This window comes from Oncorhynchus mykiss, chromosome 17 (assembly GCF_013265735.2).
Source record: "Oncorhynchus mykiss isolate Arlee chromosome 17, USDA_OmykA_1.1, whole genome shotgun sequence".
In the NCBI taxonomy this organism is placed as follows: Eukaryota; Metazoa; Chordata; class Actinopteri; order Salmoniformes; family Salmonidae; genus Oncorhynchus; species Oncorhynchus mykiss.
The window spans coordinates 75,269,540-75,296,595 of NC_048581.1; the positions used below are offsets into that span (position 1 = coordinate 75,269,540).

The 27,056-nt window shown below is 42.9% G+C and overlaps 1 protein-coding gene across 5 annotated transcripts in view; it reads right to left on the reverse strand.

The window, feature by feature from the left end:
- Positions 1 to 3,815: 3,815 nt before the first annotated feature.
- Positions 3,816 to 27,056, reverse strand: part of LOC110494581 (semaphorin-3F) — a 98,039-nt gene continuing 74,798 nt past the window's right edge. For 3 of the 5 annotated variants that reach the window (XM_021569770.2, XM_021569772.2, XM_021569769.2), the window contains 10 exons: positions 23,272 to 23,386; positions 18,001 to 18,070; positions 17,707 to 17,851; positions 17,288 to 17,510; positions 16,037 to 16,125; positions 15,077 to 15,118; positions 14,347 to 14,504; positions 9,131 to 9,213; positions 8,304 to 8,437; positions 3,816 to 6,455 (listed from right to left, as the gene is read on the reverse strand). In XM_021569770.2, coding sequence (XP_021425445.2) covers positions 6,048 to 6,455; positions 8,304 to 8,437; positions 9,131 to 9,213; positions 14,347 to 14,504; positions 15,077 to 15,118; positions 16,037 to 16,125; positions 17,288 to 17,510; positions 17,707 to 17,851; positions 18,001 to 18,070; positions 23,272 to 23,386 — 1,467 coding nt within the window. In that variant the 3' untranslated portion in view covers positions 3,816 to 6,047. The remainder of the gene's footprint in view (positions 6,456 to 8,303; positions 8,438 to 9,130; positions 9,214 to 14,346; positions 14,505 to 15,076; positions 15,119 to 16,036; positions 16,126 to 17,287; positions 17,511 to 17,706; positions 17,852 to 18,000; positions 18,071 to 23,271; positions 23,387 to 27,056) is intronic. The other 2 variants (XM_021569773.2, XM_021569771.2) reach the window with 1 other exon arrangement.

Consider the following 27,056-nt stretch of genomic DNA (forward strand, 5'->3'; position numbering starts at 1 on the left):
CATTATGGCCTTTCTCTTGCATTTCAAAGATGATGGTACAAAAAAATACAAAAGAACGGTTGTTTTTTTCTTTGTATTATGTTTTACCAGATCTATTCTGTTATATTATCCTACATTCCTTTCACATTTCCAAAAAGTTCAAAGTGTTTCGTTTCAAATGGTACCAATAATATGCATATTATTGCTTCAGGGCCTGAGGGCCAAACATACCCTCGTAAAACTGACTATCCTACCGATCCTTGACTTCGGTGATGTCATTTACAAAATAGCCTCCAACACTCTACTCAGCAAATTGGATGTAGTCTATCACAGTGCCATCCGTTTTGTCACCAAAGCCCCATATACAACCCATCACCACGGCGTGTATGCTCTCGTCGGCTGGCCCTCACTACATATTCATCGCCAAATCCACTGGCTCCAGGTCATCAATAAGTCTTTGCTAGGTAAAGCCCCACCTTATCTCAGCTCACTGGTCACCATAGCAACACCCACCCGTAGCACGCGCTCCACCTCCTTTGGCCGTCTTTCCTTCCATTTCTCTGCTGCCAAGGACTGGAACGAATTGCAAAGATCACTGAAGCTGGAGTCTTACATCTCCCACTCTAACTTTAAGCATCATCTGTCAGATCAGCTTACCGATCACTGTACCTGTACACAGCCCATCTGTAAATAGCACACCCAACTACCTCATCCCCATATTGTTTTTTTTTTGCACCCCAGTATCTCTACTTGTGTATCACTCCAGTGTTAATGCTAAATTGTAATTATTTCGCCTCTATGGCCTATTTATTGCCGTACCTCCCTAATCTTACTACATTTTCACACACTGTACATAGACTTTTTCTATTGTGTTATTGACTGTATGTTTGTTTATCCAATGTGTAACTCTATGTTGTTGTTTTTTTCGCACTGCTTTGCTTTATCTTGGCCTGGTCGCAGTTGTAAATTAGATCTTGTTCTCAACTGGCCTACCTGGTTAAATAAGGTGAAATCATTTTTTTTAAACTGCCAGGTATGGCAACTGCTTGGACTCCGACTGCAAGGCACTACAGAGGGTAGTGCGTACGATCCTACACATCACTGGGGCCAAGCTTCCTGCCATCCAGGACCCCTATACCAGGCGGTGTCAGAGGAAGGCCCTAAAAATTGTCAAAGACTACAGTCACCCCAGTCATAGACTGTTCTCTCTGCTACTGCACAACAAGCGGTACCGGAGTGCCAAGTCTAGGTCCAAGAGGCTTCTTAACAGCTTCTACCCACAAGCCATAAGACTGCTGAACATATAATCATGGCTACCGAGACTATTTGCATTGCCCCCTCTTTTACGCTGCTGCCACTCTCTGTTATTATAGTTACTATAATAACTCTACCTACATGTACATACTACCTCAATTATCTTGACTGTGCCCGCACACATTGACTCTGTACCGGTACCCCCTGTATATAGTCTCGCTATTGTTATTTTACTGCTGCTCTTTAACTACTTGTTACTTTTATTTCATATTCTTATTTGTGTTTTTTAAACTGTATTGTTGGTTAGGGGCTTGTAAGTAATTATTTCACTCTAAGGTCTGTTGTATTCGGCGTGAGCGACAAACACAATTTGATTAGATATGAAATTATCAATTTATGTAAGTGTCATATTGTTTTTACATCTGCATGGATGTTGCTACAGTTATTTAAATGTTGTATCTAGCTACCTCCTTCATCTCTTTAAGGGCTCTATTTAATTAACATCGCAGTTCAGCTTGACAGCATGATGTACATTTAAAGGCAATGTTCCTGCTTTAGTGGAGACCAGTGGAGGCTGGTGGGAGGAGCTATAGGAGGATAGGCTCATTAAAATGGCTGGAATGGAATTAATGAAACGGTACCAAACACATGGAAACCACGTTCCATTTATTCCATTCCAGCCATTATTACACAGAGCCCAGATCACAGAGCCGGTGATCTATAAATCTCAAAAATTGAAGTCACCTGCCCTTCAGCAGTCCAATAGTGTGCCCCACAACCGATCGTGTTCTTCCGTGCTGTCAAATTGTTGCGCATTTCCTCTGCTGTTCTGGGATTGGCAAAGCGAGTGAGAAGCTACGTTTTCAGTGGATAGCCCGGTCACCGAATAGGGTTAAACCATTGTGTTACATTATTTTTTGCCGAGAAGCCATCCGCCTTCACTCTCACCAGCTTCAAGACGCAAGGCTACTCTGCTCTGGCGCAGAATGAATGAGTCGTGCGTAGACCCTGGCCACTTTGAGCATACTTTGAGTAGTTGCATTGAACGGAAATTCCTCCTGTTAACATATACATGTTCACCTACATGTAACCGATGTGAAATGGCTAGCTAGTTAGCGGTGGTGCGCGCTAATAGCGTTTCAATCGGTAACGAAGTAGTTGTCAACTGATGAGCCTATCCTCCTGGGAAATTAACGCGCGCGCCTGTTCATCGGCTGTAAATGGGAAACGAATGTATCTCGTGGACAATAATGGGAGAATCGCCTCGATCACTCAATCACTTGTGGCAGGATGCGGCTGAGATATCACTAATTTCCCTCTGGAATGTCCCAAGTAGCAAGGAATCCCAGAGTGGACAGTAGGCTACTTGGACAGATATGGCATGATTGCAGCGTGTCTTCCTTTCCAGACTAGGGGCTAAATCCGTGCACAAATCTAACAGAACATTTCCTGGGAGACGATAGCGATCATCATGCGCAAAAAAAAGGCATTCACGTCTCTGAAAACTCTCTCCCTTCTAAAAGCACGGTTTTCAATATCTTCCAATTACGCAAGAACATGGTTACCTTTTATTTCATTTTACACTCTTTTTTACAGAACATGCACCCTGTTTTAATTCAAAATACCTTGCAATTAATTCCTCACACCTTTAATTGATAATTCCTAACAAATTGTTCATGAAGCTAATGCAAAGTTTACAACAGGCTTGGACGCATATGCGTCCCAAACTGCAATACCCCTACATAACCAGCAGAAAAATCACTTACGTCAAGTCTAGAATTTGCATAGAGATAAAATCATGTTCACGTCAAAGTAAGGTTTTATAAATAACTTATTGTAAGTGGTTTTCTGCGTAAGTCATACTTAAGATCAAAAAATTGTAAATCCGTTTTATAAATGAGGCCCCAGCTCTACAGATTGAATAGAGCCCTAAATCTGAAATAGCAATGTTTACACCGGTGTCTTTATTTACAGTATTCATCCCATACCCACACACTTCTAATTCTGAAAAGGGAAAGCATACCTGTGATGGGGGACACCCTGGTACTAGTTTCATGTTTTTATACAGTACCCAAGACCACTCTGAGTTAATTTGACCATTGGAAATCAGGCTACTGCGTAAATACTGCAATACAGGTTTGATTGAATAGAGCAGTAAGTGTGCTGATCCGAGAGAGGCACACAGCGAGCTGATAGTAGGAACAGCCTCAGTATTCATCTTACACTGTTCATCTCCTCATCTCCCTCCTCATCTATTGAGTCCCACCCATGTGGCTCAGTTGACAGAGCATGGCACTTGCAACACTAGGGTTGTGGGTTCAATTGATGTGGGAGACCAGTACAAAAATGTGCTTTGGATAAGACCCTCTGCTAAATTACTACAATGTAAATGTCTTTCCTCCTAGGGTTCTGTCTTAGATAATAATAGAGCATCGCTGTCAGTGATGCCCTTGTCTGCCACAAATGGCTAGTAGCTCATCATACTCTCTCTGAGGAAGCTTGGAACATTTAATCCCAAAAGGTCTGAGTGATATTTAAAATATAATATGGACACATCAGAATAAAAGTACACCATTCCATTCTTTATAAATATAGAGCTTTAATTTATTAGTCAGCAACAACAATGGAAAGGGAAGAGAAAGTAATTTACACAAGTCATTACAATAACGTCAGCTCTGTCTGTGCATTTAATCTTTTTTCAGAAAGTCTTAACCGAGCAGAACAAAACAAAAACACTCCAAAAGTAAAGACACATCTTAAAAATCCTTTTTTTGTTTGTTGCTGCAACACCCTGTTTTCAACTAGAGGAGAGTAACAGGGGCTGACTGGTTTTATTCTGGGAATGAATAGTATTCTATAGTGAAGAGTGGAAGGGCGAGCATGTCAATATCTGTAGGTACATTACACATAGTAGTTCTCATCCATTCAGTTTTTCTCTGTGCCACTGAGGCTGTCCCTCAGACCTTGGCTGAAGTTGACCCTACTGTACACTGGAAGAACAGAAAAACTTCAACATCGTTTTTTTGTTTGTTTTATAATTACAGTACAAATACATACTCATGCACACAATGAAAAGCCAGCTTCCCAAATATTTTGGTTAGTAAGTGTCACAACATTGTTCAATGCTCTGTTCTGTAAGGGCATGTTTATTTTTGTACATGTAAAGCCAAACTCACCAATAAATGAAAATAGATGGCTCCTAGTCAGAACAAAATGGCTGCTTAGTAAAAGGGATCTGGGCATCGCACCATCTCAAGCTGAATTGTGCTTTTGTTTTTGTCAACCAAAATAAAACGTATTTGGCCAAAGTGTGCTAGGTTTGGCCCTGGCCAATGTTTTGAATATCTAATACATTCCATAAGATTCAAGTCAATCTTTTAAAGATAAGAGAATAATGCCCTTTGTTCCAAAACCTTGACCCTTCCTTTACTGTCCCTCACACTCAATCCCATTGGATATTTAGATAAACCAAAGAAAGCCTTAGAATGTTTATTTGATAAGTATCTATGGTGTTTGTTTCTTTTTTACTTGACCATTTTCACAACTTAGTTTACCACAATTGAGCGGCTCAAAGGTAAGATTTGAATCCTTTTTTTCATCCTTTTGTTAAAATATCTATTTGATTGACCTGGCCATTCAATAACAATCATAGTGTCAACCTTCGCACTCACACAAATATGAATTGCCTTGGAAAAATTTGATATACTGATACCTACCCTGATCGTGGCCATGTAGAGCTGTTTTCATGCATACTGTAGGATACATAGCAACACAGCATTTAGTACAACTGGTTTGCCTGAGACAAAGGCATATACTGTATAGTGAGGAATAACAAATTAAGCCAGAAATAAAAACCATCAACCTATTTAGGGAGCCAATAAAATAGCATGGGTATTAAATATAGTCATTTAGACACCAGGTTCACAGGGATAGCTATCCAATGAGTGGAGGAATTTGTGCATCCTCTGCCATTGAACTTGCCCCCGAATCCCCCCTTCACTAAAACACTTGTAAACATTGGACAATAAATTGTGCCTTCCTGTATTATACTTATGCTAAAATGTTTATTCTATTCTACTGAGATATTTATTTTATGTTCGTATTCTTATCTTTAATATTTTCTTAATGTTGTTGCACTGTCGAGAAGGAACCTGCAAGTAAGCATTTGGTTGGATGGTGTATACCATGTGTATCCCGTACATAAGACAAATAAAACTTGAAACTTAAAGTGAGGAGTCTTTGTCCTTATGCAGTGATGGTGAGGTTACTCTATGTTCAAACAATTCCTGGCGAGCCCTTAATTTGAGTATTGAATTTCTGTCAAAGCAAACAACAGGCAAGATAGATATATCTCCATCTACCCCAGCCCTCAGTTAATTTCTCTGTTTATAATGACACCTTTCAGTTCACAATGAACAGCCTTTACATGCCAGTTTACACATTCCAAACAGAGGTGTCAATGTCGAAAGATGGAAAGATGAAGAATTTTGTAATGACAGTAATAACAATAATACAATTAATAACAATAATAACAACAACATTTGCCCAAAAGGTACCTATACACAAAGAGCATTTTTCTATAAGTACAAAGAAATCCACTGAATGATTCTATATACAACTTACAATAAATACTGTGTATCATATACTGTATTGTTCAAAGGGATGTGGGGTGTGTTTGTATGCCTCTTGTTTTTTACCACTTCTGTGTATTTTATTTGTGTTTTTAGATTTCTTTCACCTAGTCACTCTCTTAAGTTGAGTCTTTCCCAGTTTCCAAAGAGTGCCATTGAGGTTTGGGAGAGTTAAGGGACCCCTCATGTCTCCACCTCCTCCTCTCCCTCGCTGTGATGTCGGCGGTTGCGTGGTTTCTTCTGCTCCTTGAGTTCTTTCGTGTCTTTGCCCTTGATGGCTCCCATCATTGAGTCTCCCAGCTGCCAGTAGTCCTCACAGTACTGGTTGATGAGGCCCATCTCTGGCTGGCTCAGGATGGTCAGCAGGTCCTTGTACTGACCCGCGCTGGGCGGAGACGGCCCCAGCCCCCCACCCTCCACCGGGAGGTTGTTGACGGCTCGGCTGGACAGGACCACTAGCTGCAGCTTGACCAGCGTGTGTTTGAAGTTCTTCTCTGTGGCCGTGCACTGGTACACCCCGGAGTCTGAGGGCAGGAGAGAACGCAGCAGCAGACCCTGCTCTGTCTTCAGTACCCGCCCGTCAGAGCGCATCTGAGAGAGTGAGAGAGAGAATCTGAAGTCAAATGTATACTGTTTGCTTCTCTCCCCAACCAAGGAGGGCCTACAGCAGCATCTTCTGCACAGATTCTGTCAGACCTGGACCCTGACAGTAAATCTCAGAAAGACAAAAAATAATAGTATTCCAAAAAAAGTTACACTTGCCAGGACCACAAATACAAATTCCATCTAGCCACCGTTACCCTAGAGCACACAAAAAAATTATACATACCTCGGCCTAAACATCAGCGCCACAGGTAACTTCCACAAAGAAGGGCATTCTATGCCATCAAAAGGAACATAAAATTCCACATACCAATTAGGATCTGGCAAAAAATACTTTAATCAATTATGGAACCCATTGCCCTTTATGGTTGTGAGGTCTGGGGTCCGCTTACCAACCAAGAATTCAGAAAATGGGACAAACACCAAATTGAGACTGCATGCAGAATTCTTCAAAAATATTCTCAGTGTACAACGTAAAACACCAAATAATGCATGCAAAGCGGAAATAGGCTGATACCCGCTATTAATCAAAATCCAGAAAAGAGATGCTAAATTCTATAACCACCTTAAAGGAAGCGATTCCCAAACCTTCCATAACAAAGCCATCAGCTACAGAGAAATTAACCTGGAGAAGAGCCCCCTAAGAAAGCTGGTCCTGGGGCTCTATTCACAAACACAAACAGACCCCACAGAGCCCCAGGACAGCAACACAATTAGACCAAACCAAATCATGAGAAAACAGAAATATAATTACTTGACACATTGGAAAGTATTTACAAAAAAAACTGAGCAAACTAGAATTCTATTTGGCCCTAAACAGAGAGTACACAGTGGCAGAATACCTGACCATTAGTGAGTGACCCAAAATTAAGGAAATCTTTGACTATGTACAGACAGTGAGCAGAGCCTTGCCATTGAGAAAGGCTGCCGAAGGCAGACCTGGCTCTCAAGAGAAGACAGGCTATGTGCACACTGCCCACAAAATGAGGTGGAAACTAAGCTGCACTTCCTAACCTGCCAAATGTATGACCATATTAGGGACACATATTTCCCTGATTACACAGACCAACAAAGAATTCAAAAACAAATCCAACTCCCATATCTTGTGGGTGAAATACCACAGTGTGCAATCACAGCAGCAAGATATGTGACCTGTTGCCACAAGAAAAGGGCAACCAGTGAAGAACAAACACCATTGTAAATATATTTTATATTTTATATTTATGTATTTTTATTTGTACTTTAACTATTTGCACATCATTACAACACTGTATGTCTTTATTATTTTAGAACTTTTGTACGTGTAACGTTTACCGTGAATTTTTTATTGTTTATTATTTATTTCACTTATGCTTATGCTGTTCTTATGCTGTTTTATGTATGGGCCCATCCTTTGGATAATGGGAAAGTTTGGGCTTTACCATGCCAGGTTGAAGACCAACCACCTGGTTGTCATGTCTGGATGGATGTTGTCTCTTTATCACAGTAATACATCAATAGACTGACAACAGTAATACATCAATAGACTGACAACAGTAATACATCAACAGATTTCAGCTATCAGATGAAACATACAGCAGCCTGACAAAGACTCTTCACCATCATTATGTAACAGAATGAGAAGTGCTGTCGACAGAGAGGAACATCACGTCCTTCTAGAGAGATTTACTCCTAAACCTATAAACTCCCTGTCAGAGAGGTGATGTATGGTTCAAGTTAACTTAGTTCATGGTATCCCTTAATATGTCTGAGTATAAAGTTAAATTGTGCAGAAAGTATACCTGTAGATCTCAACAGTGTTTTGGGAAGAATACTAGTTTGAGTGATATTGCTTACCTCTTTACGGCGGTCACTGTTGTCCCTTTGCAGGTGCCACTTGATGGCGGCATGAGGTGAACGGGCCTGGCACTCCAGGAAGGTGCTGCTGCCCTCCACCCCATACTGCACCATTTCCAGGGTGTTCTTATTAGCTGAGAATGAAAGACACCATGGCAACCATAGATTCAGTATCAAGTCCCACAAAGACCAAAAATCCAAAAGAGCAATGTTTTATTTATATCTATTTGAAGAAAATGCTGGCATGTGGGGCCTCCCGAGATGCGCAGCAGTCTAAGGCACTGCATCACAGTGCTTGAGGCATTCTACAGACCGAGGTTCGATCCCAGGCTGTGTCACAAATGGCCGTGACCGGGAGTCCCAAAGGGCGGTGCACAATTGGCCAGCATCATCCAGGATAGGGGAATGTATGGCCGGGGGGGGGGGCTTTACTTTGCTCATAGCGCTCTAGCGACACCTTGTGGCTGGCCCGGGCGCCTGCAGGCTGACTCAGGTGGTCAGTTGAACGGTGTTTCCTCCGACACAATGGTGCAGCTGGCTTCCGGGTTAAGTGGGGAGGTGTTAAGAAGTGAGGTTTGGCAGGCCATGTTTCGAGGATGCATGACTTGACCTTCACCTCTACTGAGCCCATTGGGGAGTTGCAGAGTTGAGACAAGATCGTAATTGGGTCACAATTGGATATCACAAAATTGGGGAGAATTTTCTACAAATGCTGGCATGTGATGGCATAAATTAAGTCAGTCCTCTCAAAATGAATGAGATTAATTCACCGCCACTGAAAATCTCTAACCCATCCACCCACTAGAACTGGCAAATACTGGTCTTACCATTGGAGTTGAAGCCCCTGCACTGACGGATGGGATTCCCGTACTTGACGTCCTGCCTTCGGCTGCGTCTAAAGGGGTCAGACCAGTATTCCCGAATAAGAGAAGAGAATAAATTACCAAGCAAATGCAAAGCCATTCAACAATCCACCGAGCCAGTCAAAAATCCATACAGCCATAAAACTTTGCATATATTCATTCAACAACCTATAGAGCCATCCAATAACATATAGAGTTAGTCAACAATCTAAAGAGCCATTAAACAACCTATAGAATGAGTGAACAACCAAAAAGCCATTCAACAACCTATAGAATCAATCAACAACCTATAAAGCCATTCAAAAACCTATAGAGCCTTTCAACAACCTAAAGAGCCAGTCAACGACCTACTGCAGAAAGCCATTCAACAACCTAAAGAACCATTCAACAACCTACAGAGCCAGTCAACGACCTACTGCAGAAAGCCATTCAACAACCTAAAGAACCATTCAACAACCTAAAGAGCCAGTCAACGACCTACTGCAGAAAGCCATTCAACAACCTAAAGAACCATTCAACAACCTAAAGAGCCAGTCAACGACCTACTGCAGAAAGCCATTCAACAACCTAAAGAACCATTCAACAACCTAAAGAGCCAGTCAACAACCTACTGCAGAAAGCCATTCAACAACCTAAAGAGCCATTCAACAACCTAAAGAGCCAGTCAACGACCTACTGCAGAAAGCCATTCAACAACCTAAAGAACCATTCAACAACCTACAGAGCCAGTCAACGACCTACTGTAAGGAGGCACTCAACAATTTATACAGCCAGTCAACAATCCATGGAGCCATTCAACAATCTACACAGCTAGTCAACAATTTATAGAGCCAGCTAACAAAGTATAGAGCCAGTCAACAATATATAGAGCCAGTCAAAAATCTACAGAGCCAGTCAAAAAAAATATAAAGCAAGTCAACAATGTATAGAGCCAGTCAACAATGTATAGAGCCAGTCAAAACTCTATGGAGCCAGTCAACAGTGTATAGAGCCAGTCAACAATCTATGGAGCCAGTCAACAATCTATAGAGCCAGTCAACAATCTATGGAGCCAATCAAAAATATATGGAGCCAGTCAAAAATCTATGGAGCCAGTCAACAATCTATGGAGCCAATCAAAAATATATGGAGCCAGTCAACAATCTATGGAGCCAGTCAACAATCTATGGAGCCAATCAAAAATATATGGAGCCAGTCAACAATCTATGGAGCCAATCAACAACCTATAGAGTCAGTCAACATTGTATAGAGCCAGTAAACAATCTACAGAAACAGTCAACAAGATATCCAGCTAGTCATCAATGTATAGAGCCAATCAAAAATTTATAGAGCCAGTCAAAAATGTATAGAGCCAGTCAAAAATCTCTAGAGCCAGTCAACAATGTATAGAGCCAGTCAAAAATCTCTAGAGCCAGTCAACAATGTATAGAGCCAGTCAACAATCTATTGAGCCAGTCAAAAATCTATAGAGCAAGTCAACAATGTATAGAGCCACTCAACAATCTATAGAGCCAGTCAACAATGTATAGAGCCAGCCAACAATGTATAGAGCCAGCCAACAATCTAAACAGCTAGTCAACAATGTATAAATCCAGTCAACAATGTATAAATCCAGTCAACAATCTATAGAGCCAGTCAACACTGTATAAATCCAGTCATCAATCTATAGAGCCAGTCAACAATGTATAGAGCCAGTCAGAAATCTATAGAGCCAGTCAACAATGTATAGAACCAGTCAACAATCTATAGAGCCAGTCAACAATATATAGAGCCAGCCAACAACGTACAGAGCCAGTCATAAATCTATAGAGCCAGTCAACAATGTATAGAGCCAGTCAACAATCTATTGAGCCAGTCAAGAATCTAAACAGCTAGTCAACAATGTATAAATCCAGTCAACAATCTATAAAGCCAGTAAAAAATATATGGAGGCAGTCAACAATGTATAGAGCCAGTCAACAATGTATTGAGCCAGTCAACAATTTATAGAGCCAGTCAACAATGAATAGAGCCAGTCAACAATCTATAGAGCCGGTCAACAATGTATAGAGCCAGTCAGAAATCTATAGAGCCAGTCAACAATGTATAGAACCAGTCAACAATCTATGGAGCCAGTCAACAATATATAGAGCCAGCCAACAACGTACAGAGCCAGTCATAAATCTATAGAGCCAGTCAACAATGTATAGAGCCAGTCAACAATGTATAGAGGCAGTCAACAATCTATTGAGCCAGTCAAGAATCTAAACAGCTAGTCAACAATGTATAAATCCAGTCAACAATCTATAAAGCCAGTAAAAAATCTATGGAGCCAGTCAACAATGTATAGAGCCAGTCAACAATGTATAGAGCCAGTCAACAATCTATAGAGCCAGTCAACAATGTATAGAGCCAGTCAACAATGTATAGAGCCAGTCAACAATGTATAGAGGCAGTCAACAATCTATTGAGCCAGTCAAGAATCTAAACAGCTAGTCAACAATATATAAATCCAGTCAACAATCTATAAAGCCAGTAAAAAATCTATGGAGCCAGTCAACAATCTATAGAGCCAGTCAACACTGTATAAATCCAGTCATCAATCTATAGAGCCAGTCAACAATGTATAGAGCCAGTCAGAAATCTATAGAGCCAGTCAACAATGTATAGAACCAGTCAACAATCTATAGAGCCAGTCAACAATATATAGAGCCAGCCAACAACGTACAGAGCCAGTCATAAATCTATAGAGCCAGTCAACAGTGTATAGAGCCAGTCAACAATCTATTGAGCCAGTCAAGAATCTAAACAGCTAGTCAACAATGTATACATCCAGTCAACAATCTATAAAGCCAGTAAAAAATCTATGGAGGCAGTCAACAATGTATTGAGCCAGTCAAAACTCTATGGAGCCAGTCAACAGTGTATAGAGCCAGTCAACAATCTATAGAGCCAGTCAACAATCTATAGAGCCAGTCAACAATGTATAGAGCCAGTCAACAATGTATAGAGCCAGTCAACAATGTATAGAGGCAGTCAACAATCTATTGAGCCAGTCAAGAATCTAAACAGCTAGTCAACAATATATAAATCCAGTCAACAATCTATAAAGCCAGTAAAAAATCTATGGAGCCAGTCAACAATCTATAGAGCCAGTCAACACTGTATAAATCCAGTCATCAATCTATAGAGCCAGTCAACAATGTATAGAGCCAGTCAGAAATCTATAGAGCCAGTCAACAATGTATAGAACCAGTCAACAATCTATAGAGCCAGTCAACAATATATAGAGCCAGCCAACAACGTACAGAGCCAGTCATAAATCTATAGAGCCAGTCAACAGTATATAGAGCCAGTCAACAATCTATTGAGCCAGTCAAGAATCTAAACAGCTAGTCAACAATGTATACATCCAGTCAACAATCTATAAAGCCAGTAAAAAATCTATGGAGGCAGTCAACAATGTATTGAGCCAGTCAAAACTCTATGGAGCCAGTCAACAGTGTATAGAGCCAGTCAACAATCTATAGAGCCAGTCAACAATCTATAGAGCCGGTCAACAATGTATAGAGCCAGTCAGAAATCTATAGAGCCAGTCAACAATGTATAGAACCAGTCAACAATCTATAGAGCCAGTCAACAATATATAAAGCCAGCCAACAACGTACAGAGCCAGTCATAAATCTATAGAGCCAGTCAACAATGTATAGAGCCAGTCAACAATGTATAGAGGCAGTCAACAATCTATTGAGCCAGTCAAGAATCTAAACAGCTAGTCAACAATGTATAAATCCAGTCAACAATCTATAAAGCCAGTAAAAAATCTATGGAGCCAGTCAACAATGTATAGAGCCAGTCAACAATGTATAGAGCCAGTCAACAATCTATAGAGCCAGTCAACAATCTATAGAGCCAGTCAACAATGTATAGAGCCAGTCAACAATGTATAGAGGCAGTCAACAATCTATTGAGCCAGTCAAGAATCTAAGCAGCTAGTCAACAATGTATAAATCCAGTCAACAATCTATAAAGCCAGTAAAAAATCTATGGAGCCAGTCAACAATGTATAGAGCCAGTCAACAATGTATAGAGCCAGTCAACAATCTATAGAGCCAGTCAACAATGTATAGAGCCAGTCAACAATGTATAGAGCCAGTCAACAATGTATAGAGCCAGTCAGAAATCTATAGAGCCAGTCAACAATGTATAGAGCCAGTCAACAATGTATAGAGGCAGTCAACAATCTATTGAGCCAGTCAAGAATCTAAACAGCTAGTCAACAATGTATAAATCCAGTCAACAATCTATAAAGCCAGTAAAACATTTATGGAGGCAGTCAACAATGTATAGAGCCAGTCAACAATGTATTGAGCCAGTCAACAATTTATAGAGCCAGTCAACAATGTATAGAGCCAGTCAACAATCTATAGAGCCGGTCAACAATGTATAGAGCCAGTCAGAAATCTATAGAGCCAGTCAACAATGTATAGAACCAGTCAACAATGTACAGAGCCAGTCAACAATTTATAGAGCCAGTCAACAATGTATAGAGCCAGTCAACAATCTATAGAGCCGGTCAACAATGTATAGAGCCATTCAACAATCTGTAGAGCCAGTCAACAACATATCCAGCCAGGAAACAATATTTCGAGCCAGTAAACAATCAATGGATCCAGTCAACAATCTACAGAGAGGGTCAACAATGTATAGAGCCGGTCAACAAGCTATAGAGCCCGTCAACAATGTATAGAGCCAGCCAAAAATGTATTGAACCAGTCAACAATGCATAGAGCCAGTCAACAATCTATAGAGCCAGTAAACAATGTAGAGAGCCATTCAACAATCTGTAGAGCCAGTCAACAACATATCCAGCCAGGAACAATATATAGAGCCAGTCAACAATGTATAGAGCAAGTCAACAATCTATACAGTCAGTCAGTAATGTATAGAGCCAGTCAACAATCTATAGAGCCAGTCAATAATGTATAGAGCCAGTCAACAATCTATAGAGCCAGTCAATAATGTATAGAGCCAGTCAACAACCTGTAGAGCCAGTCAACAACCTATAGAGCCAGTCAATAATGTATAAAGCCAGTCAACAGTGTATAGAGCCAGTCAACAATGTACAGAGCCAGTCAACAATGTATAGAGCCAGTCAACAATCCATAAAGCCATTCTGAGCAGCTCATGCTGATGCTCACCTCTTTTGCGAGGCGGAGTAGCGGGAGCAGGACCTTCCATCCCAGGCGCAGTAGGGGTCCCGGGCCAGGCAGCAGTCAGCACATGCCTCCCCGTACACGTCACAGCGGTGGAGGGCCAGGTGGGTAACACCAAGCTCAGAAGACACGTAGAGCTGTTGCTGTGAGAGGAGGAAGCCATGGAGGATGTTAGATCACAGCTAGATAAAGTATCAGAGTATCAGTGAACAGAGGATGCAGAGAGGCTTCTATGAAGGCTCTCCATTTTTTCAGTGCAGAGGTTTACAGGGGATAAGAATCCATCAAAGCCATAACAATGTAATGTGATAATATAATTTGCTTATTGGAAGATTTGTGAGCACATTGGGAGAGCTCACCCTTTCTGTATAACAAAGATTTCCATTGTTCTAAGACAATATTCAGTTTTTAAGATCAGCTGTTGTAAAATTGCAACCCTTTCTAAGAATGATGTCATGTATCCATGGCCAACTATTTTAATCACAGTGAAAGACAAAACTAAAGTTGAATGCATTTTCCATATTTCTCTTTTCATTGTCTAAACCAGACTGCAGGCTTCTATGAACTATGAAGGGACACATTAGTTCCACAGCTGTTTACATGTAGTTCATGGCATTCCTAAATAATTTCCCTTCATTTAATTCAGCTCCTTGGCTCTTTATCCCAGGAAAGATATATAGGTCTATTAGGTAAGGTTTTATACAGATATGCTTACCCTTTTGGACGAGATCTTCATTGTTATAATCGGAGTAGGAACCTGAAATGGGAAGACAATGCATTGATCAGTCTTATAAAGTTGTTGAAAATATACATGGTTAAAAGCAGAGATAGAGGGAGAGAGAGGCACAGAGAGAGTCCGAGAAAGAGCGAAAGAAAGAGAAAGACAGAGGGAGAAAGAGAGAGAGACAGAGAGCGACAGGGAGTGACAGAGAGAGAGACATAGAGATAGACAGAGAGAGACAGAGAGCGACAGGGAGTGACAGAGAGAGAGACATAGAGATAGACAGAGAGAGACAGAGAGTGACATGGAGCGACATAGAGAGAGACATAGAGAGAGACATAGAGAGAGACATAGAGAGAGACATAGAGAGACAGAGAGCGACAGGGAGTGACAGAGAGAGAGACATAGAGATAGACAGAGAGAGACAGAGAGCGACATGGAGCGACATAGAGAGAGACATAGAGAGAGACATAGAGAGAGACAGAGAGAGACAGAGAGCGACAGAGAGCGACAGGGAGCGACAGAGAGAGAGACATAAAGATAGACAGAGAGAGAGACAGAGAGCGACATGGAGAGACAAAGAGGGAGACACGAGAAAGAAAGAGAAAGACAGAGACAGAGAGAGAGACACAGAGAGACATATAGAGAGACAGAGAGAGACAGAGAGCGACATGGAGAGACAAAGAGAGAGAACGAGAAAGAAAGAGAAAGACAGAGACAGAGAGAGAGACACAGAGAGACATAAAGAGAGACATAGAGCGACAGGGAGAGACAGAGACAGAGAGACAGAGAAAGAGAGAGAGACAGAGAGAGGCATAGAGAAAGACAGAGAGACAGAGAGAGACAGAGAAAGCCAAAGAGAAACGGAGAAAGATAGAAATAGAAAGAGAGAGACAGAGAGAGAAAATGAGAGAGAGAGAGGATAGAAAAATAAGAAAGACAGTTAGTGCTCACCTTGAACACCTCTACCTCCTCCAGGACCAGTTCTTCAGTCTGCAGGTCGTCTCTGGGCAACACAATCACCTTCTGAACCGTTCCCCTGTCTATGGCCCAAGGAAACACCTGAGACTTGTAACACTACATACCTGTTGTAACCTAACCTTGTCCCCAGACTATTGCACATAAATGCCTGGTACATCAATGATTCAATTTTGGTCTTAGTGGGAGTGATCATAGAATTATATGGGAGTGACCTTACTGAATATTTGTCATCAATTAATTTTAGCAAACCACACGACTATGAGGCGTGACTCAGTGCTTGTGTTGCGCTAGCGTGATTGGTTGGTAGATTAAGCCGATTAAGCCAATGCCTATGCACTGGGAGTTTATCCCAGTCTTTCTGTATTGGCTAAAGAAGGCCAAGTTTGACACATTGATCCATCAGACTCTTTGCGCATTTGGGCGGAAGTGTCTGGGAAGGAGATTAGTTGTCACCCAACACTACCCTGCCTTGCTGCCAGTTAATCAAACTGCCCTCGCTACATTCCTCTGCTAATGTAAAGGTTAATCCTCACTCATCATTCCATTAGGCCTTAGAACTACACTACAGTACTCTTCACCACTTTCAGACAGATCTCTCTGTGTTCACCTTTTGTCCTACATTTTACACTGACTCTGGGCATAGTGGAGCACGGTGTGCTCGTATAAAAATCCATTAGTCTCCCAGAGACGCAGAGCAGAACAAAAAACACACACAAAGGGGATAATGTGCTGCATGTATGGGCTTCATGCACTAGGGGAGTGATGTCACGTCAGCTTTTAAAAAGTTCAAAGAAAGGAGACAAACAGAAAAATCTCTACCGCTGCAATGTACCGGTGGTGAGATTTGTGTGATGGATTTCCTTACTGTAAGCCCCCTCCTCCTTTCCCTCTCCTCTCACCCCCCCCCCCCCCCCCCCCCCCCCTGCCCTGCCCTGCAGGTAGAGAACCCAAAAGCTTTTACTTAAAGTGAATGATGTGAAGAATGATCCTATTTATTGGTGAAACATCCATTTTGACAAAAAGGCATTCAAAAGCTTTGCTCCTGGGGTTAAATGATAGGGAGAAAGACAGCAGGTCCATCTGGCGGGACTGCCTTGGGATTATTTACACGTTTCTCCTTTGTTTTACTAACAGAAGGAACTCTGTTTGGCATCCTTGGACATTGTACAAAGAGTGATGTAGGCCTGCTATATTTCACATGAATATAGACTAGTGAGGACTCACCAGTTCCCAGGAACAGCACTTCATAGTTCCCGTCTACCGCGGCCACCTGGTCCACAGTGATGGTGGTGAACTCGTATTCCACGTTGGTCCGGACCACCAGGGGGCGCTTGTGTATTGGGTACACAGCATTGTACATATTGGGGTGGTTCCGCATGAAGTTGATCACCTCGTCTGGGTAGTCTTTGGTGGACTTCATGTTGGGGGTGAACGTACCACCGGGGCACTGTTGTTGAAAAGGAAACTAGCATTAAAACATTTGCCTCTCACCACAGAAATATCAACAACCACTTAAATTTTGGGTATGAAGGCTGATATGTGTCCTGCTTGAAAGACAAATGGTTTCTGTTTGATGTCTAAGTGTCTTTTATGCCACCTTGGTTTGGTATTAACACTCAGGGTCATGGGAGGGTGAGGCTCACCGTCCCAGGCCGAGGGTAGGGGATCTTCCCAGTGTAGGCCACCCACTGGTAGTTGGGCCCCTCCTTATGGGCAAAGGGTCCATTGAAGACCTGGCGGATGTCAGCCATGGAATAGACACAAACTGCTGAGCCCTTGAACACTGAGCTGTATGGAGAGGAGTGAGATAGACAGCTCAGTGTGTTAAGAACTGAAATAAACCCAAAAGGGACATAATATGACAATGAAAGTATATTTCAATAATTATTCTTAATATTTTCTAATAAAAGTGTCTGAACAGAAGTTTGGCCACTCACCCTGAGACAGAGAAGACTCCGTAGATAACAGGAGTCTTGGTATCCTGCGTCGGCTGTATGTAAACATCTCCTAAAAGACAGATACACAGAGACAATCAAGTCAGTGCAAAGAGGACAGACTAAAGAAACGTCCTGTTCCACAGCACACTCCTCATCACCGCTAATATTTACAGAGCTCCAGTCACTCATTCAAAAGTTACTCGGTGAAACACCCTTTGCCTTTCACAAAACCTGAACTCCCATCAGAACAGGCAGAACAGCTCTGCTCTTAGGGATCCAAAGGTGTCAAACAGGATGCGCAAATGTACACGTTTCTCCTCTCCTCTTTCAAACTGCAGGTCAGAGGCAAGTCAAGCTTTGTGTTGCTGAAAGAGGTTGTGACCGGATAACAGTCATGCAGTGGCTTGATGGAATTGGAGATAAACTAGCAGTGAGGATGGGGTCAAAGCCAAGAAGAAAGGAGAAGATGTGGCTAGCCTCCTCCTCCAGGGTTGTACTACTGAATTCCAGTATCCTGCTGTCGGAAATAGGAGGTGTAAGCCCATGGCACATCTCTATAGAGCAACAGGAAATGAACTGAGAGACATCTCCACAGGAAGGACTAGCAGGCCAAGGTGAAGGATTCAGTACTGTATTATACACAATGTAATAAAACACACAAAGAAAAGACCAAGAGCTTCAGAGACAACACCTTTGGAAAGTCACCATTCTATCCATGAGCGTATTCTAAGCCCTTAGAGGAAGATGGAATCATACCTCACAAGCCTCTGGGGGGCCCAGCAAGAACTCTACCTAAGATTTGGGCAGTTTGTCTCTCCCCGCTGGCCTGCTCTCTGACTGGCCCACATTCTCCTCTTAGGAGGCCCATCTACCTCACAGAACATAATTCAAGAGTAAGTGGCCAGCCTGCCAGTGTGTAGTAGGGGAATTTACATTGGCCAGAGGATAAAGACACTGCATGTCTACACATACCACGCTGTCAAGAACCTGTGAGAACTCTACAACTTGAATTGAAAGCAGTATATGGCATTTAATGGACAATGATCTGACGTATAATACATTCTACAAGTCTTATAGTCACAAATTACTCATTTTGCGTACACTGGACACATTTTTATTCACTAGTATTTGCAATGGGACATACTAAAAACAATAGTTGTCCGGTTGACATAGTTCTAACTGTATATACACAACAGAATGACAGTAGAGGTGAGCAGGCCTGGTGAGTCCAGTTGTATGACAGTAGAGGTGAGCAGGCCTGGTGAGTCCAGTTGTATGACAGTAGAGGTGAGCAGGCCTGGTGAGTCCAGTTGTATGACAGTAGAGGTGAGCAGGCCTGGTGAGTCCAGTTGTATGACAGTAGAGGTGAGCAGGCCTGGTGAGTCCAGTTGTATGACAGTAGAGGTGAGCAGGCCTGGTGAGTCCAGTTGTATGACAGTAGAGGTGAGCAGGCCTGGTGAGTCCAGTTGTATGACAGTAGAGGTGAGCAGGCCTGGTGAGTCCAGTTGTATGACAGTAGAGGTGAGCAGGCCTGGTGAGTCCAGTTGAATGACAGTAGAGGTGAGCAGGCCTGGTGAGTCCAGTTGTATGTGTACGCTCTGAATGTCACTCAAGGCTCTCTCAGGGGAGAGTCTGAGGTTATGATTTTATTCCCATAGCAAAGGATAAGGAGAGGGACTGAAACAGAGCATATGGTCCTTATTCCTCCTTAACCACCTTTTATCTCTAGACACACACATGCATACACATACGTATGCACACACACACACACATACACCCTCATCCAGAGCCCACAGCTGCTCAAGGCAGAACAGCGGAACGGTCATGGGTTACTACAGACACAGAGAGAAGGGCTGTCAGGGTTGTCATACAACAGATGAGCCCCACCAAGACACACAGCTGTTCCAGTACAGAAAGGGATGAATCAGATAAACTACACGGCAGTCACAAACAGACAGAAAACAGGAGCTATCATTAGCTCAATACATGTACAGCAGTCGGTTGCCCCCCAAAATATTATTATTATAAAGGGGAAAAGCTACTTGATTGGAAATATAAATATTCTGACAAGGCAGAGAAGAGTTGGCAACAGGAAGGCTTGTTAAAGAGATTCTCCGGTACATTTGTATACTTTTGAAAGTAGTCCCTGAAAATTGCGTACAACGTCACTACATTGCCAAAAGTTTGTGGGCACCTTCTCATCGAACATCTCATTGCAAAATCATGGGCATTGATAGGGAGTTGGTCCCCCCTTTGCTGATATAACAGCCTCCAATCTTCTGGGAAGGCTTTCCACTAGTTGTTGGAACATTGCTACGGGGACTTGCTTCCAATCAGCTACAAGAGCATTAGTGAGGTCGGGCACTGATATTGGGCAATTAGGCCTGGCTCGCTGTGGGTGTTCCAATTCATCCCAAAGGTGTTTTTGATGGGGTTGAGGTCGGTGCTCCGTTGCAGGCCGATCTCGACATACCATTTCTGTATGGACCTTACTTTGTTCACAAGGGCATTGTCATTGTATTGTCATTGTCATTATATGCTGTAGCATTAAGATTTAAATTCACTGGAACTAAGGGGCCTAACCCGAACAATGAAAAACAGCCCCAGACCATTATTTGTCTTCCACCAAACTTTACAGTTGGAACTATGCATTCGGACAGGTAGCGTTCTCCTGGCATGCGCCAAACCCAGATTCGTGATTCATCACTCCAGAGAATGCGTTTCCACTGCTCCAGAGTCCAATGGTGCGCGCGCTATACACCCCTTTAGCCAACGCTTGGCATTGCACATGGTGATCTTAGGCTTGTGTGCAGCTGTTGGGCCATAGACAGCCATTTCATGAAGCTCCCGACAAACAGTTATTGTGCTGACGTTGCTTCCAAAGGCAGTTTGGAACTCGGTAGTGAGAGTTGTCACCGAGGACAGATGATTTTTACGCACACGTTGCTTCAGCACACGTTCTGTGAGCTTGTGTGGCCTACCACTTCGCGGCTGAGCCGTTGTTGCCTAGACATTTCCACTTCACAATAACAGCACTTACAGTGGAACGTGGCAGCTCTAGCAGGGCAGAAATTTGACAAAAACTGACTTGTTGGAAAGGTGACATCCTATGATGGTGCCACGTTGAAAGTCACTGAGCTCTTCAGCCAATGTTTGTCTATGGAGATTGCATGGCTGTGTGCTCGATTTTATATACTTGTTAGCAACGGGTGTGGCTGCAATAGCCAAATACATTAATTTGAAGGGTGTCTACATAGTGCACGTGCAGATATGTGCACCACGTCATTGCTCTCTTTTCGGTCTGGTGTTGTTGCATGATGTACCTCTTGCTAGCTGTCACTCATATGGCGAGAGGCTAAAGCTCATTGGTTGAACTCGAATTGCTAGGGGGCTAACCAACGTGGGGGAAAGTGTAGGGAAAATGGCACAGCACAGGTTCTAGAAAAACAGTTGCTTTCAAACTCGGGATTCCGTGGCTAATTGAGGTAAGACGGTAATTCTGCTCATAGGTTATTTATGTATGAACTACACATTGACACATCAAGCCCAAATCAGGAGGTTTAAAAAATACTTAGTAGTTAAAAAATACTTAGTAGTAGCCACATTTCTGGAGCATGTCTTTAATAAGAGCTATGAATGGAACCAAAACTGCCCTTTCCTCTTTTCTAAAGCAATAAAAACTCAGTCTACACATTTTTTGATTCCTCAGAAAGAATGTATTTCTGCTGGAGCTTTGACTGATATCGCTCTCTCCCACTCCCCCCTTCTCTTTCTCTTTCACTCTTTCTATTTCTTTACCACTCTTGTTCATCTCTCATAAAGTCTTCTCTCTGAAGTCCATGAGCCATATTGTTGATCAAGCTCAAGCTCATGCAATGCACCTCTTAATTTATATCAAACCATACAATCTAAACCTTTATAGCATCTCTTTATTGTATATCTACAACCTATTTTCTTTGGCCTCTTAATTTTGACATAGAATACAACCACATGTGCCTGGATAAGGCCTCTACATTGTGTGTTTAAATTTACTGTGTGTAATGTGGATGCACAGAGCCAAGTAGAGCCAAGTCTTTTTCTCTTTCCAACTGCAAAAACTCCCTGGGTCTTTGGCGTCCCTCGCTAACCGCAGTCACACATAATACTGCTCCCAAACTACAAGGCCTAAAGCTGGGCTCAACGTTTTCAATAATGACCCCAATGTCCTCTTTACTTTACTACAACACTAATAGAGAGAAGGGAAATGTAAGTTAATCTGTTCTCTTTATCCAGGTACTTTCGTAACCAGTCCCGGCTTGCTGCAAAGTTCTTCTTACATCAAGGTAGGCTAAACCCAAATACTTTGGTGGCATGTACGTTTTAGAGATACTCAGAGTACATATTATCTAGATGGCACATAGATCTTGTTGTCTTGTATTACTGGAGTAATTCTACCAGTACGGAGTATGGTGCTTGCGGTTTGGATGTCCTTTCATTTACTTGGGTGAAATGGTTACCATTAACAAAAAAAGCCTTACCATTGCGCCATAGTGTTCAGGTAAGTCCAAGACTAATGCACACACGAGCAAAATTACTCAACCATAACCTAAAAGCAGAGGTCAAATAGAAAGTCACACAAGCTTTTTATTGCTGAGGTTAGGGCTTGAGTAACTGTAGACTCCGTCACAGAACCATCAGAAGCCTCATCATTCCAACGCTCTATTTGGAAGCAGTGAGACAGAGAGAGAGAAAGACATGGTAATGGACCTGACATTCCTGCCTGGCTACCTGATCTGTCTGCCACGAGGCAGCAAGCCCCTCATATCCAGTAAATTACAGGAGGGAAGAGCACCTCTTAATGCACAGCCAGGAAAAAGAGACATCTTGAAGGAAAATAATAAGTACACTACGGGAGTGTGTGCAATTCCCATTACAGCATGCAGTATGGGCCACAGGAGTATTGAGTGTAATGGAAGAGGCTGCCATATGGGACAAGGACTGGGCTGTGTGCAGTGCAGTCAGGCTCTGGGCAGGTGGTGGTATGCAGAGATAAAACTGGTCTGAGATCAGGCTGGATGGATAGTGCAAGCAGGATTATAAAGGACAGGCAACACCAACTAGTTCCTCTAGCTGGTCTGGAGTCAGTTCCATCATAATTTGTGGACTCTATTTGACACAGTATTAATACCAATGGGAAACCTCAAGACATGCCACAGGCTGTCTGGTTCCTCGCTCCTCACTTTAATGTGGATAACGGGTGACACCATATCAAGGGAAGGGAGGAGAACTCACGGAGCTCGTCGAAGTGTGTCTCGATCCCGTCGGCCCCCGGCACTGAACAGATGAGCCGAGCCTTCAGGAAAGTGCTCCACTTGTTGACCAGACAGCAGTGTCCACCGTCATCATTCTGCAGGGAGAAGAAGAGGGAGAGGGAAAGGGAGAGAGAGGGAGAAGCGGAGGGAGAGAGAGGGAGGGAGAGAGAGGAAGAAGTGGAGAGGGAGGGATAAGTGGAGGGAGAGAGAGGGAGAAGCAGAGGGAGAGGGAGAAGCGGAAGGAGAGAATGAGGGAGAAGCAGAGGGAGAGGGAGAATATGAGAGAGAGGTAGAAGTGGAGGGAGGGAGAGAGAGAGGGAGAAGTGGAGGGAGAGAGAGAGAGGGAGGGAGAAGGGTAGAGAGTGGGAGACGCGGACGGACAGAGAGCGGGGGAGAGAGAGGGACAAAACATGGTCTTCGTCACACACACACTCACATCCTCCCACCAAAAATAAACACAGGTGGAGTCACCCACACACACTGTACATATTTAAAAAGCAGCCCGGTTTGGAGAGCGAGCTGGCGAATCGTTGACAATTGGTTAGTTGTGAGGAGATGAGATGGTAAACACTGTCTCCTTTTATTTAGAGCCAAATTCTAGCCCAGTGAGGGAGAGCCAAACCCAGTAGATGTGATTTAGAGGCATCCTCCTCCTTAACCAACACATTCTCCTTAAAGCACATTCCACTTTTATGGGGAAACTACACTGTCAGGTCATACATGAATAAATATTGCTCTAACAAATTGTTTTCAACACATATATCATTGTAATGCCCACATGGTGGTTGTAGGCCTGTACATACTGCACACGACAGTCTACACATATTTATATGTAATAAGTCCCTAACTGGGATTTGAAATTGTTTTCATACATTTTGTGTTACATTATTTGAGCAAATACACTGTACATTTGTTCATATATTTGGGTACTAGGAGTGTGTAGAGACAATAAACCGAACAGCATTAAGAGCATCCAGATATGTATAGAAGTGAAAAAGAGAGAATAGCATAACTGGGGACCAGTGAATGATAGAACAGCATAACTGGGGACCATTGAATGATAGAAAGTATCACTGGGGACCAGTGAATGATAGAACAGCATAACTGGGGACCAGTGAATGATAGAACGTATCACTGGGGACCAGTGAATGATAGAACAGCATAACTGGGGACCAGTGAATGATAGAACGTATCACTGGGGACCAGTGAATGATAGAACGTATCACTGGGGACCAGTGAATGATAGAACGTATCACTGGGGACCAGTGAATGATAGAACGTATCACTGGGGACCAGTGAATGATAGAACACCATAACTGGGGACCAGTGAATGATAGAACGTATCACTGGGGACCAGTGAATGATAGAACGTATCACTGGGGACCAGTGAATGATAGAACGTATCACTGGGGACCAGTGAATGATAGAACAGTATCACTGGGGACCAGTGAATGATAGAACGTATCACTGGGGACCAGTGAATGATAGAACGTATCACTGGGGACCAGTGAATGATAGAACAGTATCACTGGGGACCAGTGAATGTTAGAAAGTATCACTGGGGACCAGTGAATGATAGAACGTATCACTGGGGACCAGTGAACGATAGAACGTATCACTGGGGACCAGTGAACGATAGAACGTATCACTGGGGACCAGTGAATGATATAACGTATCACTGGGGACCAGTGAATGATAGAACGTATCACTGGGGACCTGTGAATGATAGAACGTATCACTGGGGACCAGTGAATGATAGAACAGCATCACTGGGGACCAGTGAATGATATAAAGTATCACTGGGGACCAGTGAATGATAGAACAGTATCACTGGGGACCAGTGAATGATAGAAAGTATCACTGGGGACCAGTGAATGTTAGAAAGTATCACTGGGGACCAATGAATGATAGAACATATCACTGGGGACCAGTGAATGTTAGAAAGTATCACTGGGGACCAGTGAATGTTAGAAAGTATCACTGGGGACCAGTGAATGATAGAACGTATCACTGGGGACCAGTGAATGATAGAACGTATCACTGGGGACCAGTGAATGATAGAACAGCATAACTGGGGACCAGTGAATGATAGAACGTATCACTGGGGACCAGTGAATGATAGAACAGCATAACTGGGGACCAGTGAATGATAGAACATCATAACTGGGGACCAGTGAATGATAGAACAGCATAACTGGGGACCAGTGAATGATAGAACGTATCACTGGGGACCAGTGAATGATATAACGTATCACTGGGGACCAGTGAATGATAGAACGTATCACTGGGGACCAGTGAATGATAGAACGTATCACTGGGGACCAGTGAATGATAGAACGTATCACTGGGGACCAGTGAATGATAGAACAGTATCACTGGGGACCAGTGAATGATAGAACGTATCACTGGGGACCAGTGAATGATAGAACGTATCACTGGGGACCAGTGAATGATAGAACAGTATCACTGGGGACCAGTGAATGTTAGAAAGTATCACTGGGGACCAGTGAATGATAGAACGTATCACTGGGGACCAGTGAATGATAGAACAGTATCACTGGGGACCAGTGAATGATAGAACGTATCACTGGGGACCAGTGAATGATAGAACGTATCACTGGGGACCAGTGAATGATAGAACAGTATCACTGGGGACCAGTGAATGTTAGAAAGTATCACTGGGGACCAGTGAATGATAGAACGTATCACTGGGGACCAGTGAACGATAGAACGTATCACTGGGGACCAGTGAACGATAGAACGTATCACTGGGGACCAGTGAATGATATAACGTATCACTGGGGACCAGTGAATGATATAACGTATCACTGGGGACCTGTGAATGATAGAACGTATCACTGGGGACCAGTGAATGATAGAACAGCATCACTGGGGACCAGTGAATGATATAAAGTATCACTGGGGACCAGTGAATGATAGAACAGTATCACTGGGGACCAGTGAATGATAGAAAGTATCACTGGGGACCAGTGAATGTTAGAAAGTATCACTGGGGACCAATGAATGATAGAACATATCACTGGGGACCAGTGAATGTTAGAAAGTATCACTGGGGACCAGTGAATGTTAGAAAGTATCACTGGGGACCAGTGAATGATAGAACGTATCACTGGGGACCAGTGAATGATAGAACGTATCACTGGGGACCAGTGAATGATAGAACAGCATAACTGGGGACCAGTGAATGATAGAACGTATCACTGGGGACCAGTGAATGATAGAACAGCATAACTGGGGACCAGTGAATGATAGAACAGCATAACTGGGGACCAGTGAATGATAGAACAGCATAACTGGGGACCAGTGAATGATAGAACGTATCACTGGGGACCAGTGAATGATATAACGTATCACTGGGGACCAGTGAATGATAGAACGTATCACTGGGGACCAGTGAATGATAGAACGTATCACTGGGGACCAGTGAATGATAGAACAGCATAACTGGGGACCAGTGAATGATAGAACGTATCACTGGGGACCAGTGAACGATAGAACAGTATCACTGGGGACCAGTGAATGATAGAACAGTATCACTGGGGACCAGTGAATGATAGAACAGTATCACTGGGGACCAGTGAACGATGGACCAGTGAATGATAGAACAGTATCACTGGGGACCAGTGAATGATAGAACAGTATCACTGGGGACCACTGGGGACGAGAATAGTACAGAGTGTAGAACCCACTGATTGGGGGATGGGTGATTGTGTGCAGGGTCACTACCTGATCCACTCAAATAAA